Source organism: Octodon degus, unplaced genomic scaffold (genome assembly GCF_000260255.1).
Source record: "Octodon degus isolate 3935 unplaced genomic scaffold, OctDeg1.0 scaffold00087, whole genome shotgun sequence".
Taxonomy (NCBI): Eukaryota; Metazoa; Chordata; class Mammalia; order Rodentia; family Octodontidae; genus Octodon; species Octodon degus.
The window spans coordinates 4,610,406-4,624,194 of record NW_004524663.1 but is presented as its reverse complement, the minus strand read 5'-3'; the positions used below and the strand labels follow the sequence as shown (position 1 = coordinate 4,624,194).

At 43.0% G+C, this 13,789-nt stretch overlaps 1 protein-coding gene across 3 annotated transcripts in view; it reads left to right on the top strand.

Annotated features, from left to right (window-relative positions):
* Pip5k1b (phosphatidylinositol-4-phosphate 5-kinase type 1 beta) overlaps window positions 1-13,789 on the top strand; it is a 370,099-nt gene that overhangs the window by 283,400 nt on the left and 72,910 nt on the right. For 2 of the 3 annotated variants that reach the window (XM_023721886.1, XM_023721888.1), the window contains 2 exons: window positions 1,330-1,485; window positions 6,830-6,974. In XM_023721886.1, coding sequence (XP_023577654.1) covers window positions 1,330-1,485; window positions 6,830-6,974 — 301 coding nt within the window. The remainder of the gene's footprint in view (window positions 1-1,329; window positions 1,486-6,829; window positions 6,975-13,789) is intronic. The other variant, XM_023721887.1, reaches the window with a different exon arrangement.

Genomic DNA, 13,789 nt, shown 5'->3' with positions numbered 1-13,789 from the left:
TTTTTTTTTTTTTTTTTTTTTTTTTTTTGGTATTTTAGGGAAGGGTCTACAGGGTGTTCCGGGTCTCACTACTAGATCGGACTCGTAGTGATCCATCCTATTACAACCTCCCAAGAGCTAAGATTACAGGCCCACACCACCAAGCTCAGTCTCAATTTCTGTCTCAGTGTGCCCCAGGGGTGGGGCCAGTATGGCAGGCCTGGGAATCAAACTCCCGGCCCCTGCTCAGCTGTGCTTTAATCCTCTGAGCTATTTGGCCTTTGGCCGGCCCTTATCTTATCCTTTTTTGCTAATCTCCAAAGGAGAAGAGACACTGTCAGAAACAAGTTTAAGTAAAGGAGAAATAAACCTCAACTTTCCTCTCCCCTTTCAATTTCCTCCAAGCAAATCCTTTCACAATATTAAGCCAAGAATTACAGTAGTGAAGAGTGAGCCTAAGAAGAGATGGAGGGGAAAAAAAAAAAAAGTTAGGGGCCTGCCCCTTAGCTCAGTTCTTTAAGTGGCTGCTTCAACAAAGCAGTCAGGCTCAGGTTGCTGTGGTTCGATCCCCACAACTCAAGCCAGCCAAACCTGCCCTGAAGGCATTTGGAGAAAAAAAAAAAAAAAGAAGGGATGGAGGGGCTGCAGCCTGAGCAGCTTCCTTTGTGCCTTGCGTGAAGGCAGCCTTAGCAGGCTCAGTCGGCTGCAGAGAACATTTTTGTGGGTTCAGACTCCCAGCACACTTAGGATGTTGGAGAATTCCATTTGGACAAAACTGGGGAGTAAATTATACATCTGATGTAACCAACCGTGACCTAGAAAAGATAGCAAGTAGGATATTTCAGTGGAAATTCACAGAAAGAGAAATACAACCAGGAGAACCTGGGCCAAGTGGGGCAACGTGAGTATGAGATTAAGCGGTGGCATGTTAGAAATTCCCAGTCTCCGGTTAATAAAACTGGGGTCATGAGAATTCTCCAACTTCACCATCTACATTTACCAATTCATGCAGAAGCTCCCAGCCCTAGAAAAACACTGATTGAGGGAGGAAAAATAATTCTTTGGAAAGAAAACTTGTGGCATTCACCTCAAATTAGATTTTATTTCAAATGCAGGGAACTTCAACTATAATTTATTCTAGGATATTTTTAAGTCACATCATTTTGGTCAAACAGTATGGCCCCAATACGATTTCATCTCCATGTTTATGTGCATGCTTTATATAGATGCAGGATGTTTTCTTCTACTCAGATAACGATGGTGTTAAATAATAAATAAAATATTAATTTTTAAGTATGCATGTGGTTTTATAAGTATTTTCCTTTGTCTCTCCTCTTCCTTTCTGTCTAGCTTTGAAAGCCTCACCTTCTAAGAAATGGTGCAACTCCATTGCTGCCTTAAAGGCAACCTCGCAGGAGATTGTGTCCTCAGTTAGCCAGGAGTGGAAGGCTGAGAAGCATGATTTGCTGACAGAAGGACAAAGTTTTAGCAGCCTCGATGAAGAAGGTAAAGATAAGAAGCTTCAGGAAGAAAGAAAAACCCATGCTTTATGGATACAACTAATGTAAATTCACAGTAGAATAGTTAGAGACAGGATTCTATTAAGTTTTTAAAAGCTACATAGAGTATGGAGTTAGTATAAATTTTAAATATCACATAAACAATTCAGTTTATGATTGATGATAAAAATTACATCGTACTAAAGTATTCCCCAAAAATGTCTAATTCTACTACCTGATAATAGTAAATGCTAACATCTTAGCTCCTAAGCTTGTTCTGCACACGTATGTACACATAGACATCACAACTTGCTTCTTCAACTATTTAGATCTTCTTGAATGAATTTCAAGTTTCACAATATCCTTCTTACTTCACTTGAATACTGGACATCACTTTGATTTTTTAAAAGTAATATCTTTTTTTAAGAACTACATGGCCTGATTGTTCGCTGGTGCTACATAGGCCGCACACTCCATTTTATTCATGCTTTTTTGGGGGATTGGGGCACTGACTAGGACTTCTGATGAACAGAAGTGTTGACTGTGGACAGTCTTGCCTTGTCCTGATTTTTTTTTTTTTTTAGGGAAGTGTTACAGGGTGTTTAGGATCTCACTACTAGATTGGACTCACAGTGATCCGCCTGTTTACAGCCTCCCAAGAGCTGGGATTACAGGCGCATGCTACCATGCCCAGTCTCAATTGCCGTCTCTGTATACCCTGGGGGTGGGACTGACACAGCAGGCCTGGGGAACAAGCCCCTGGCACCTGCACCTGCCTGCAGGCACTATAATCCACTGAGCTATTTGGCCGGCTCATGTTGTCCTGATTTTAAAGAGAATGCTTCTAATGATTCACATTGAGAAAGAAGGTTGCTGTAGTTAGTGCAACCCATAATAATCAGGTCCAGGAAGCACCTTTTTTATGGCTAGTTTACATTAAGAATGAGTACCGAACCCTTTAAATGCTTTTCTCTAACTACTCTAATTACTGAGTTGATCATTCAGTTTTTCTCTTCCAGTCCAACTAAGGAGAAGTGTCACTTTAGATTTTTCTATCAGTATATTCCCTGGAGAATCCCAACATTTCCTAGAAAATGTCTCCCACTTCCTATAGAAGGAAAGATTTCTTGTAGGGGTTTCCTTTTTCTTCTGAGACCTTAGAATAGGTCTAGGTTATTCCCATCCACCTCCGTAGCATTTATCTACCAGTACTATGGTGGGTTTCTTTCTTTCACCTGCCCAAAAATCAACTTGGGTAGAGAGTTAACAATTTCCATGGAAGTGTTAATGAACTTGGTCCTCTCAGCACGTAGCCTGGCTCCTGAGAGATATTTACTGCCGTCCCCTAAGCTATGCTGCCTTGGTGTTTTCCCTGTCATACTCACCTGGTTTTCTGAGCATACCCATAAAATTATTAGAAACTTAAAAAAAAAAAAATTACACTCTAGAAAGTAGGACAAACTTGGGGGTTTTTTAATATAAAAAATTTATCATCTGGCAAACAATACCCATTATCAAACACTTGCCATCTTTAGTTTCCCACTTTTAGGGTTTGTTTTTTTTTAGTTTGTTTTGTTTTTATGTATATTATGCAGGGTCTTACTACGCAGCTCAGACTTGTAGTGATCCTCCTGTTTTCAGTCTCCCCGGCGCTGGGATTATAGGTGTGCTCCACCATGTCAGGTCGCGATGGCTGGCTCAGTGTGCCTGGAGGCTGGACCAGCACAGCATGTGATGCTGGGGATCGAACCCTGATCCCTGCACTTGCCTAAGCAGGCGATCAGTGTGCTGAGCTCTCTTGCTGGCCCCTAGCTTCCCATTTATAGTCTCTTACAGGTCCTTTGCTTTTCCTGTCCACTTTTTGTCTTTCTGGAGCCACTGAACTTCCTGAGGGTAAGCTGCTGAGGTCATCCGTAGCCTGAACATCTGCGCAGTGTCCATTGTTGGCGGTGGCTCCATGCGTAGACCCAGGGCTGGCTGGGTAACCGGATGCTTCCGTCTGGCTCTCTGTCCCACCTTCTAGAGAGGCGCAGTTTCTTCTGCAAGTTCATTCCACACCCCCACGCTCTGTAACTGCTGCCATGGTCTAGCCTACCTCTTCCCTGTCCAGGGGTGGGCAGAGGGGTGGCCCAGCAGTGAGGACAGAGAGAACTTTCGAGTCCGGGGATGAGCTTACTTCCAAACTACATTAATGAAGCTTTCAAATAGTGTGCTCACCATGGCCTCTAAAGTTCAAGCAGTGGAGCCCTTGTTAATCTACAAAAGGAAGTAGAAATACATTATATGCCTAGAAAAGTGAAGCTACTCATTTTATATTCTATTTTCGTGCTTTGTTGGGCCTATTGCTTCAAGTTGTAAGTCATTGTACTTGCAAAGGCCTCAGAAGGTTGAAGACCATATTCTTTGGGACTGTGACATCCTGTTATCAAATGAGTTTCTCTGCACAGTCTTTCATGTACAGGGTTTGGCCTTTTTCTCATGCCCTATGCTTGGGAACTTCCTCTTTCAGAGTATATTAAGTTAGGAGCAATTTTCCCTCTAGCGTTTACCCATTTGTTTTTCTGGCATCCTTACAGTGTCTGGATTGTGTTCCTTCTCTACTCTCTTGTAACAAATGATCTCACAGTTAGCGTTTTTAAAGCAATACCCACTTATTATCTGGTAGCTCTGTGAGTCGGAAGATTGGCCACGTGCCACTTGGATTGTCTACTCAAGGTCTCAAAAGCAGCAATCAAGATCCAGCTGAGCAGAGTTCTTTTCTGGAAGTGCTAGAGAAGAATCCATGTTCGGAGTCATTTGTTTTGTTGGCAGAATTCGCTCCTTGCCCTTGTTAGGCGGGGGCCCCTTTTCTTGGCTCTGGGACAACTGAGAGCCCTGACCAGCCACTAGGGATCACCTACACTCCTTGCCGTGCTACCTCCACCATCTGCAAACAAAGAATTCCTTGCACACCAGTCCCCTCAGCATGTACACTCTCAGACTGCCTATCTGTCCTCTAGACGCAGATTTAAGGCACCCATGTGATTATCTCTCCTTTGACTGCTAGGCCAGAGTTCAAAGTAGCCTGGGTTATATCTGCAGGATCCGTTTTCCAGGTCACGCAGAATTGTCACAATAGTGATAGGTCATTGTGTCTGTTGGAATCACCTGCACTCAAAGATATGACAACTGTGAAGTGCTAGAAGTTATCATAGAATTCTGCCTACCACATTGATTAAAAAAAAAAATAGGTTGATAGAGAAACAGTTCAGTGCCTCAAGGAGCCATGCCTCAAGGGTAGAGGGCTCAGCTACTTTGGGACAATATCCAACCTGGGACACAGCCCCAATGCCATATAACCAAAATATGTTAGTGTTTTTCCACATTGGTCACTCCTCATGTCTGAGTTCTGAAGTAAAGCCTGGCATGTTCAAGACCTTCCGTGTTGGTTTTTCTGAAGTCCAGCTCCAGCTGCCTTCTAATTATGGCAATTCAGGTTATTTTTCAGACCCAGATTTCAATATTGTTGAGGCATTTATATTTGTCTTTGTATTTAAGGAGACATCAGGTTATTTTTATTCAAGCTTGCTGGGCAGATGTCACATTAGGTTGAAGCCTCTCTCCTGTTGGAATGTTGACCTTTGTGGTCATTTGTGGTTTTATATGATCATTATCTAGTATTCACTAGGACTCTTCATTTTTTTTTATCTTTTTTTTTTTATGTATTTGGTACAGGGTCTCATTACACAACCCAGCCTCATAGTGATCCTCCTGTTTTCAGCCTCCCCAGTGCTGGGGTTACAGGCATGCACCACCACACCCAGTCTGGATGGCCGGCTCTGGATGGCCAGGGCCAGCGCCACATGCAGTGCTGGAGATTGAACCCCAGTCCCTGCGCTTTCTTCTTTATTTTCACCTAATTGGAGGTGCAACTCCACCAGCCCGTAACGTGTAACGCTTTGCCGTCTGGCCCAATGAAGTCCAGTGCTTCCTGTTCTTCCTCCGCTTTTCCTCCAGGCCTCTCCCTCCCCAATTGGAAAAGCCTTCATACCCACAATCCTGGAGCAGGGCTGCAGCTCATTGTGAGAGTCCCTGCCTCGCATGCAGAGGCTGCAGGTTCAATTCCCAACACCTTAAAAAAGAAAACCCAAAACCTCACACTCCATGACAGTGCATATTGGTCTAGTTTCCATTTCCACACTAAAAATACATAATTTTGGATATGCTGTGCCGATCAGGAATGTCGGAAACCCTGTAAGTTTACATTGTATTTATTATTACCTGTTTTGGTTCAGTTTGAGGAAAAGGTGAAAAAGAATCCACATAGACTCCATCAAAATGGGTATGGACTATGTGAGTCTAGAACTTTCTTTTTTCCTAAAAAGAGAGTTTCATAGGCTTCTAGGTTTTTAAAAAGAAATAGGATTTTTCCCACTTTTAGCCAAGGAGATGGCTCAGTGGAATAAGCATTTTCCTGGCAAGCGCAAGGGCCTGAGTTCAATCCCTGGTTCTGCAAAAAAAAAAAAAAAAAAAAATCCCACTTTTAATAATGTGAGCTAAGGGCTGGCCATATAGCTCAGTGGATTAAAGTGCCTGCTTAGGCAGATGCAGGGGCCAGGAGTTGGATCCCCGACCTGCCATGCTGGTGCTGCCCCCGGGGCGCACTGAGACAGTGACTGAGACTGGGCATGGAGGCGCGCACCTGTAATCCCAGCACTTGGGAAGCTGAACACAGGCGGATCATTATGAGTCCGATCTACACAGTGAGAACCCTGTACATCCTCTACACCCTGTCCTAAATACAAACAAACAAACAAACAAACAAACAAAAAAGTGCACTGATTGTTAAGGTACCAGGTCAGGAGCCAGATCACGTTCCAAGGCATGTGTGGACTCAGTCACGGACTCTCGGGCTGTTGAAGTGTTCCGCAGCCCAGGAGGAGTCCTTTGAGATCTAAACTGAGAAGCACAGGCGTGTGGGTTTCATAGGGTGAGCAAGGCAGGTTTGCTCTGTTTACCCATCTGCCAGTCATCCTTTTAATCTCAGTCAAATTATCTCCTTAAATCCCCTAGGACTTTTTAATACCATCTTTTGGAAATAGCAAATCACTTTATTAGATTTATAAAAGAACATTCCTAATGTCATTTCCATAAGCCATTTTGCAAATTAATTTAATTTCCTTTCTGCTTAACCTGTTTGCAAGCAGCTCTTTTACATCTCTGCTTCAGTTCAGAAGAGCACAGTTAATTCATAATCTCATCTGCAGCTCGATGTGCAAAATGAATACTTTTGACTCATTGAAATTACTGTGGCTACTGATGCAGGGTGTGATCCTGAGACTCATGAGTTGTGTGTTGCTTTCATTCCCCAGCTCTGGGATCCCGACACAGGCCAGACCTGGTCCCTAGCACTCCATCACTGTTTGAAGCCGCTTCCTTGGCAACCACTATTTCATCTTCTTCCTTGTATGTCAGTGAACATTGCCCACAAGACAGGACTACGCTTTATTCAAACAGGTAACACTTAGCAATCACAAGCAGTTTACCAGGCACGCTGTTACCACGTCGTCAGCAGCAGGCCTGTGGCAGTGTCTCCGGCTCTGGCAATGAGGAAGTGCCCAATCCCTGCCTCATAAGTAAGAAAGACAGCACAGGCTGATTTCTGCTAGGGTGAAGTATGTTTGAGGGAAAGCTCTTCTTTATAGTTAGTCAGTTTGTGGTGCAGAAATTATACATTTGGATCTATGAAAGAAGACAAATCTTGTGCCATAGGGCTGGGGAGATAGCTCAGTGGCATAAGCCCCTGCCTGGCAAGCGAAAGGTCCTGAGTTTGATCTCTGACACCAAAAAATAAAAAATCTTGTGCTGTTTTCACCTTAGTAATTTATTGATGAATTTTTTAAGCAAGCTGTCTTGATAAATATTACACAGATAGTTGTAAAGATGTTTACATTTTCTTAATCTCCTAAAATTCTGTTTCGAAGCCTATTGTTTTGTATGTGTGATCTTAGAGATTACACTAGACAGAATAATAGCTCCCAAGGTTGTCCACATCCTAATTCCTGAAACCTGTGAATATATTATCATATATGGCTAAAGAAACTGCAGATATGATTAAGATCCACTGTTTATTTTCTGTTTTTACATGTATGGTTTTATAACTAACTTCAATTCTAGAAAAGAGAGCAATAGATATAGTTATAATTATTATTTGTTGAATGTTAAATGAATTTTTGTTGAAATCTAGCCCTCAAACATCAAGGTAAAGCTGAGTGTAGGGGCTCAGACCTATAAGACCAGAACTCTGAGAGGTACAAGCCAGAGGGTCACAAATTAGAGTCCATCCTGGACAATTTATCAAGATCCTGTCTCAAAAATAACAAAAACAAGGGGCCAAGGAGATGGCTCAGTAGAATAGGCGCTTGTCTGGCAAGCACAAGGGCCTGAGTTCAATCCCCGGTTCTTTAAAAAAAAAAAAAAAAACACAGAGAAGAGCACTGGGGATGTAGTTCAGTACAGAAGCACTGGGTTCAACTGCCAGGACTGAAAAAGATCAAGATCAGATTTACGGGCTGGGGCTGTAGCTCAGTTGTAGGAGTATTTTCCTAGCATGTATGGGTTTGATCTCCAGCACGGCCCCGCCCCCAAAAAAGTATCCAGAGAAAGTACCTCTTATACTATAAGTGATTCTCCACCTCTAAGCTTGTGGCTTAGTTCAGTTTCACAAAAGAAATCAAAATGCTAAGTCATTTTTAACACCTGCATATCTATAGAATCTACTTTTATTTTTTGCGAGTTAGACATTGGTAGTTTAACTTCTGTATTAATTGTTTCTTGTTGCTGTTCTCCTCTCTTGATCAGATACAAGAGCAGCTAGATAGCAAGTTAGGCAGTTACTATACGTCCTGATACTTGGAACAAATGTCCAGATGAGCCGCAAATTTTAGCCATGTCTGAGTTTAGACTGTTCTGTTTATAGGGCCAACAAATAAGGCTTTTTATAAATTATTTAGCTCATCTGAACTACCTAAAAGTTATCTGATTTGGTTAGTTCCCTTGGATTGAAGGCATTTAAAGTGAATTACATTCACACGCAGTACCTTGAGTACTTATATTTGGTATGTAGGTTAATCCCATCTATAAGGCATATGGCTGAACCGTGAGGCTACAGAAAGGTCTTCTGCTCCCAAGTATAAATGGAACCTCAGAAGATAGCTGGGAAGTTCCAGAAATTGTCATCAAGGTCAATGATAATTTTCATAGGATGCCACAGTGATTTCTTGTTGTTTGCTACTACAGTAATTAACAGGGACATATAATTAGACATGTTGGGCCTGGGGAGATGGCTCAGTAGTATAAGCGCTTCCCTGGCAAGTGCAAGGGCCTGAGTTCAATACCTGGTTCCACAAAACAATAATTAGACGTGTTCTTAAATCATTACTGAAATTCTCAGGACAAAAATAAGAGTATTTTTGCTTGGCTTTTGGTGGCACTAGTGGTTGTTATTGTTAAGTTTCCAACCAGTTGGCCAGAGGGATTAAAGTCCCAAGTATTCAAAAGCTGTCCTGGGCAGGTAGCCTTCCCTCCACCCCAGTGCTTCCTGCCCAGCCTAGAGGCTACCTTGCATACAGGTCTCTGCACATTCTCAGGGCTATGCTAGAATTCCTGGTACTTTTCTTTATTCTGATAAAGCATACAGGTTTATATGGGGGAAATTTTAAAAAAATTTTCTACCCCATCCTTCCTTTTCTTTTTTAAAGTGAGTTGTTTCAAATAAATCCCTTTTTGATGCTGTATCTCCGAATCACAAGTTGATTATATTTAGCCATCTTCAGGGTTCAATTTTCAACAAGAAACCACTCTACCAAAGCAGAAGGGAAGCAAGGTCCAAGTGCACAGACTGGCGAGCCGAAGGCTGCACCCGGCCTCGGAAGTCCCCCCGGACACTCTCCCAGGCTGGCCTTCAAACAGTGGTCCAGCCTGGGCCGTCGTTAAGTGGTGCCTCCCATGGAATGCAACCGAGAAAGGTGTTTCCATGAGCCCAGAATGTTCTTAAAATGAGGCAACGCTGTTTTAAAAAGTGGCTTTACTTAAATGCTCATATTTATTTGAAAGATGCCTTTGGTGCCACTTGGCATGTATCGTCAGGACAGGAGAAGCAGGGACCATCCAGCTCACCTTCCTCTGCTTCGCTCTTCTGCCCTGTCCCTGGCCTGCACCATCGTTGTTTCTCCTTTTAGCCTTGGGATACAAGAAGCTGAAAGGCACATGGCAGACCTTAAGGGCTGCCTTGGGGGATGGTAAGGAAGAGGCTCCAAGGGGCCAAAGAACTAAAGAAAAATAATGTGCAAAAGTTCCTAGCAATCCCTGTCTTCCTGACCCAGTGGGGCCCATCCTCCTTATTCAACAGGAAAACTCAGCAGCAAACCAGAAAGAAATGGTCCTATTTTGTTTCCATTTGTTTTTTCCTTAGGTGTCCCACATGTTGTTTTTCTGAAACAATCATGAGCCCCTATTCCAAGTCTCATCTGGCCTGCTGAGTTTTATTTTTTATTAGCGCACGTTTGCAGTACATACATTCACACTCATGTGGAGTTGGTGCCACACATCTTAATTCCTCTTCACCCCTTTTTCCTTCTTCCTTCCTCTTTCGCCTTCCCATTTGAAAAGGCTCTGTCCCCACCTTTATATTTTGATCTTTTGTACACTTCGGATTTCCCAATAAGGCAATCCATGCAACATTTATGCCAGAGTAGAACTTCATATACAAATGGACGTTTTCTTTATCTGTTCATCTATTTATCTGCTTCTAGATTTAGCTGTTATGAACCGTGCTGCTATAAACACAGGTGTACGGCAGCACTGGGATGCCTTAAAGTCTTTCAGGGAGATACCTGAAGGGAAATAACTGAATAATTTGAATGGGATTCCTAGTTTTAGTCATCGGAGGAATCCCCATACTGATTTCCACAGTGGCTCAACTAGTTTACATGCCCACCCACAATATCGACAGGTCCCACCCACCCACCCACAGACTCACCAGCATTTGTCAATATTTGACTTCGTGATGGTGGCTGTTCTTTATGGTGAAAGATGGAATCTTGGTGTTGCTCTCATTTGTATCTCTCTACCAGCCAGTGGTGGTGAGCGTTTCTTCACGCGTTTATTGGCTATTTGTACTTCTGGGAAGCATCTGATCATTTCACTTATCCTTTTTTTTTAAAGAGACATAGAGAGATTTATTAGATGTAGATCTAGGACACAACGAGGAGCGCACTGTGCATGCTCAGACAATGAGGCATTGCCCATTTTGTAATTGGGGCTTTTATTTGGGGGACTGGATTTTTTTTAGTGTTTTATATGTTTTCTATATCCCTGGAGGAATAGCTGGCCAAAATTTTTTCATTCTGTAGATTGTCTTTTTCACTTTGCTGATTATTCCCTTCACTGTGCCAAAGCCTTTTACTTTGATATTATCTCATTTGTTGATTCTTGGAACTATTTCCTGTGCACCTGGGTTCAAAAAGTCCTTGCCTACAGCTATGACGTCAAGAGTTTTATCTCCCAACACATTAAATGTTTCTTTTTTAACATGTAGTTCTTTGATCCATTTTGGGATTTTTCCAAATGAAAAATCTTTATTGTAAATATTCCCACAGTGACCCATGAGGACGCGCGTGCCTCTGGAGCTGGGCTCCTAGCTACTCAGGTAGCCAAGCAGGAGGAGCGCAAGTGTGAGCCTCACCTGGGCAGCTTAGGGAGACCTGCCTCAAAGTTATTTTTAAAAGGGCCAATAACATAGCTCAGTGTAAATGTCCTGGATTCATTCTCTAGACAGAAAAAAAAACAAAAACAACAACAACAACAAAACCCTAATATACACACTGTGATGGCCCTCATTAAATTTTTAAAACTAGGGCCCAGGGGTATAGCTCAGCAGCACAGTGCCTGCCTGGCAAACACAAGGTCCTGAGTTCAATTCCAGATAAATACTAATACTAATACTAATAGTAATAATAATAATAATAATAACCTTTAACACTATCCTGCTAATTCCTGGTGTGGTGGCCATGCCCATAATCCCAGCAGTTAGGAAGCTGATCCAGGAAGATCACTGAAAGTTTGAAGTCAGCCTGGACTGCACAGTGAGTCCAAGGCCAGCCGGAATTACACAGTAAGATGCTGTCTCAGAAAATCAAAAAAATAAACAAACCAACAAATCAGCACCCAGACAGCAACATTCCCTTCCCCACATCCACAGAGCTGTGGGCTGGCCACCCTTTCAGGCACGGATGTGATTTTTACTCGCTGACTTCTTGGATTGTGTTGGTGAAGGCACATGTACTGTGTTACCTGTTGCAGCCAATCTAGATTGCTAAAGTGCATTCTCTAGCAATTCTTTCAAAGGGGGTGCATGGGAAGCAAATCTTCTGAATTTGTCACTATCAAAAGGTGTCCTTGTTTTTCCTTCAGAAGTTTAGCTGGATACCAGATTTGAGGGTGGAAGCCGCTCATGTGCAGGTCTGTTCTGATGTCACTCCAGTGACTTCTAGCATCCAGCATGCACAAGGGGAAGGCTGCCATCAGCTGGATTCTTGTTCCTCTGTCGGAGATTTTTCTCTCTCTCTCAGGAAGCCTTAGGATTTTCTGTCTCTCACTGGAGCTCCAGTATGTCACCGACGTGTGTCTTGGAGTGAGTTTTCTCTTATCGATCTTGCTGGGGCTTTGATGAGCCTGACAATTTCAAGACTCAAGTCCTTCTTCATCTCTGAAAATGTTTCCTTCAATTATTTCTTTAATTATACTCTCTGGGGCTGGGAAGATAGCTCAGTGGAATAAGTGCTCGCCTGGCAAGCACAAGGTACTGAGTTTGATCCCTGGTACCATTCAAAAAAAAAAAACTCTCTGCCCAATTCTCTTTTCAATCTTTTTATGCAGCTCCTATCATATGGATGTTAGAGCTTCTGAATTCATCCTGTCTGACTTGTGGGTCTCTGTGTTACTCATTAGCTGCTTGGACATTTGTGTTGTATCCTTAGATACTTCTTCCATTTGTCCATCTAGAGTGCACATTTTTCCCTCGAGTTTGCCTACTCTACTGTGCAGTCATCCACTGAATGTTTGAGTTCTGAGACATCTGGATATTCTCAGTCTCCGCTTGCCTTGCCCTGAAGATCCTGATCACTCTTCTGAAGTTTTCTGTTTCCTGGGTTCAATCTGCTTCTTTGGATGTCAACTCTTCTATTTTCAGAGTCTTACTTCTCTTTTTCTGTTTTCCCCAAACACTTGGTAACTCCTGATGTAGCACTCGGATTTGCCTCTGAACATTTTTCATGCTCATCAGAACTCCTCTCTAGTGGGAGAGAGAGAGAGAGAGAGAGAGAGAGAGAGAGAGAGAGAGAGAGAGAGAGAGTTTGATTCAGTGGTGCAAGGGAGGAATTACCTCAACTCCCTGACCTCTGAAGCAGCTGTTTCCTCCTCTTCTTCCTTGGTGTTCTGTACCTCCTGGAGCTGCACCAACTTCTTCTTCCACCTGATGGAGCAGCTACAGGCAAGCTCCTCACGAAACTCTGAGGCCTCTTCTCCCTCTGTGCTTGCATTTCCTTTCCCTCCTGCTGCTGCACTGCTGCTCCTTTATCCGTTCCTGAGTTTCTTTTTTCCTCCTGGTCCTCTTCCATTTCAGTTTCCTTCGTGCTCCCCTTCTGTCCCTGAGTTTTCTTCCCCCTCCGCCTCCCCTCCAGGTTTCTTCTTCCTGCTCCTCTTCTTTCTCCTCCACCCCAGAGCTTTCTTCCCCTCCTCTAGCTCCAAGGCCTGCTGCTGCTCTGTCTTAGGACTTTATTTCCCCTTCCATTCTGAGGACACTGAGCTCTTCCCCTCAGACCTCACCACCTCCACCTCTCCAATGAAGCTGAAGTTCAAACCATCACTTGCTGGGAATAGCTCCCTCTTTGAGGCTTTGAGAACTTTACCCTCTTTTCTTTGCCTCCCATATTCTTCTTCCTCAGTGTGAGTTTGCATTCTGCGTGAATCTTTCAGCAAATCTTTCATAAAAGCCTTTTGGCTGGTAAATTTTCTGAGGCTCTGCAGATCTGAAAAATGTTTTTATTTCACCTTCACGCTTAAATCCTGATTCAACTCTGTATAGACATTTAGTCAAAACCATTTTCTCCCAAAATGCTGAAAATGTGACCCCATTGCTTGCTGATGCGAAGTCTGCAGCCAGGGTCAGGACAGCTCCCTCCTCCCTCAGTCGGCTTCCTTCTTTCAGAGACTTCTCTTTATTCTGCAAGTCCTCAAGGCTTCTTCTCTTTTTTTTTTTTTTTTTTTTTTTT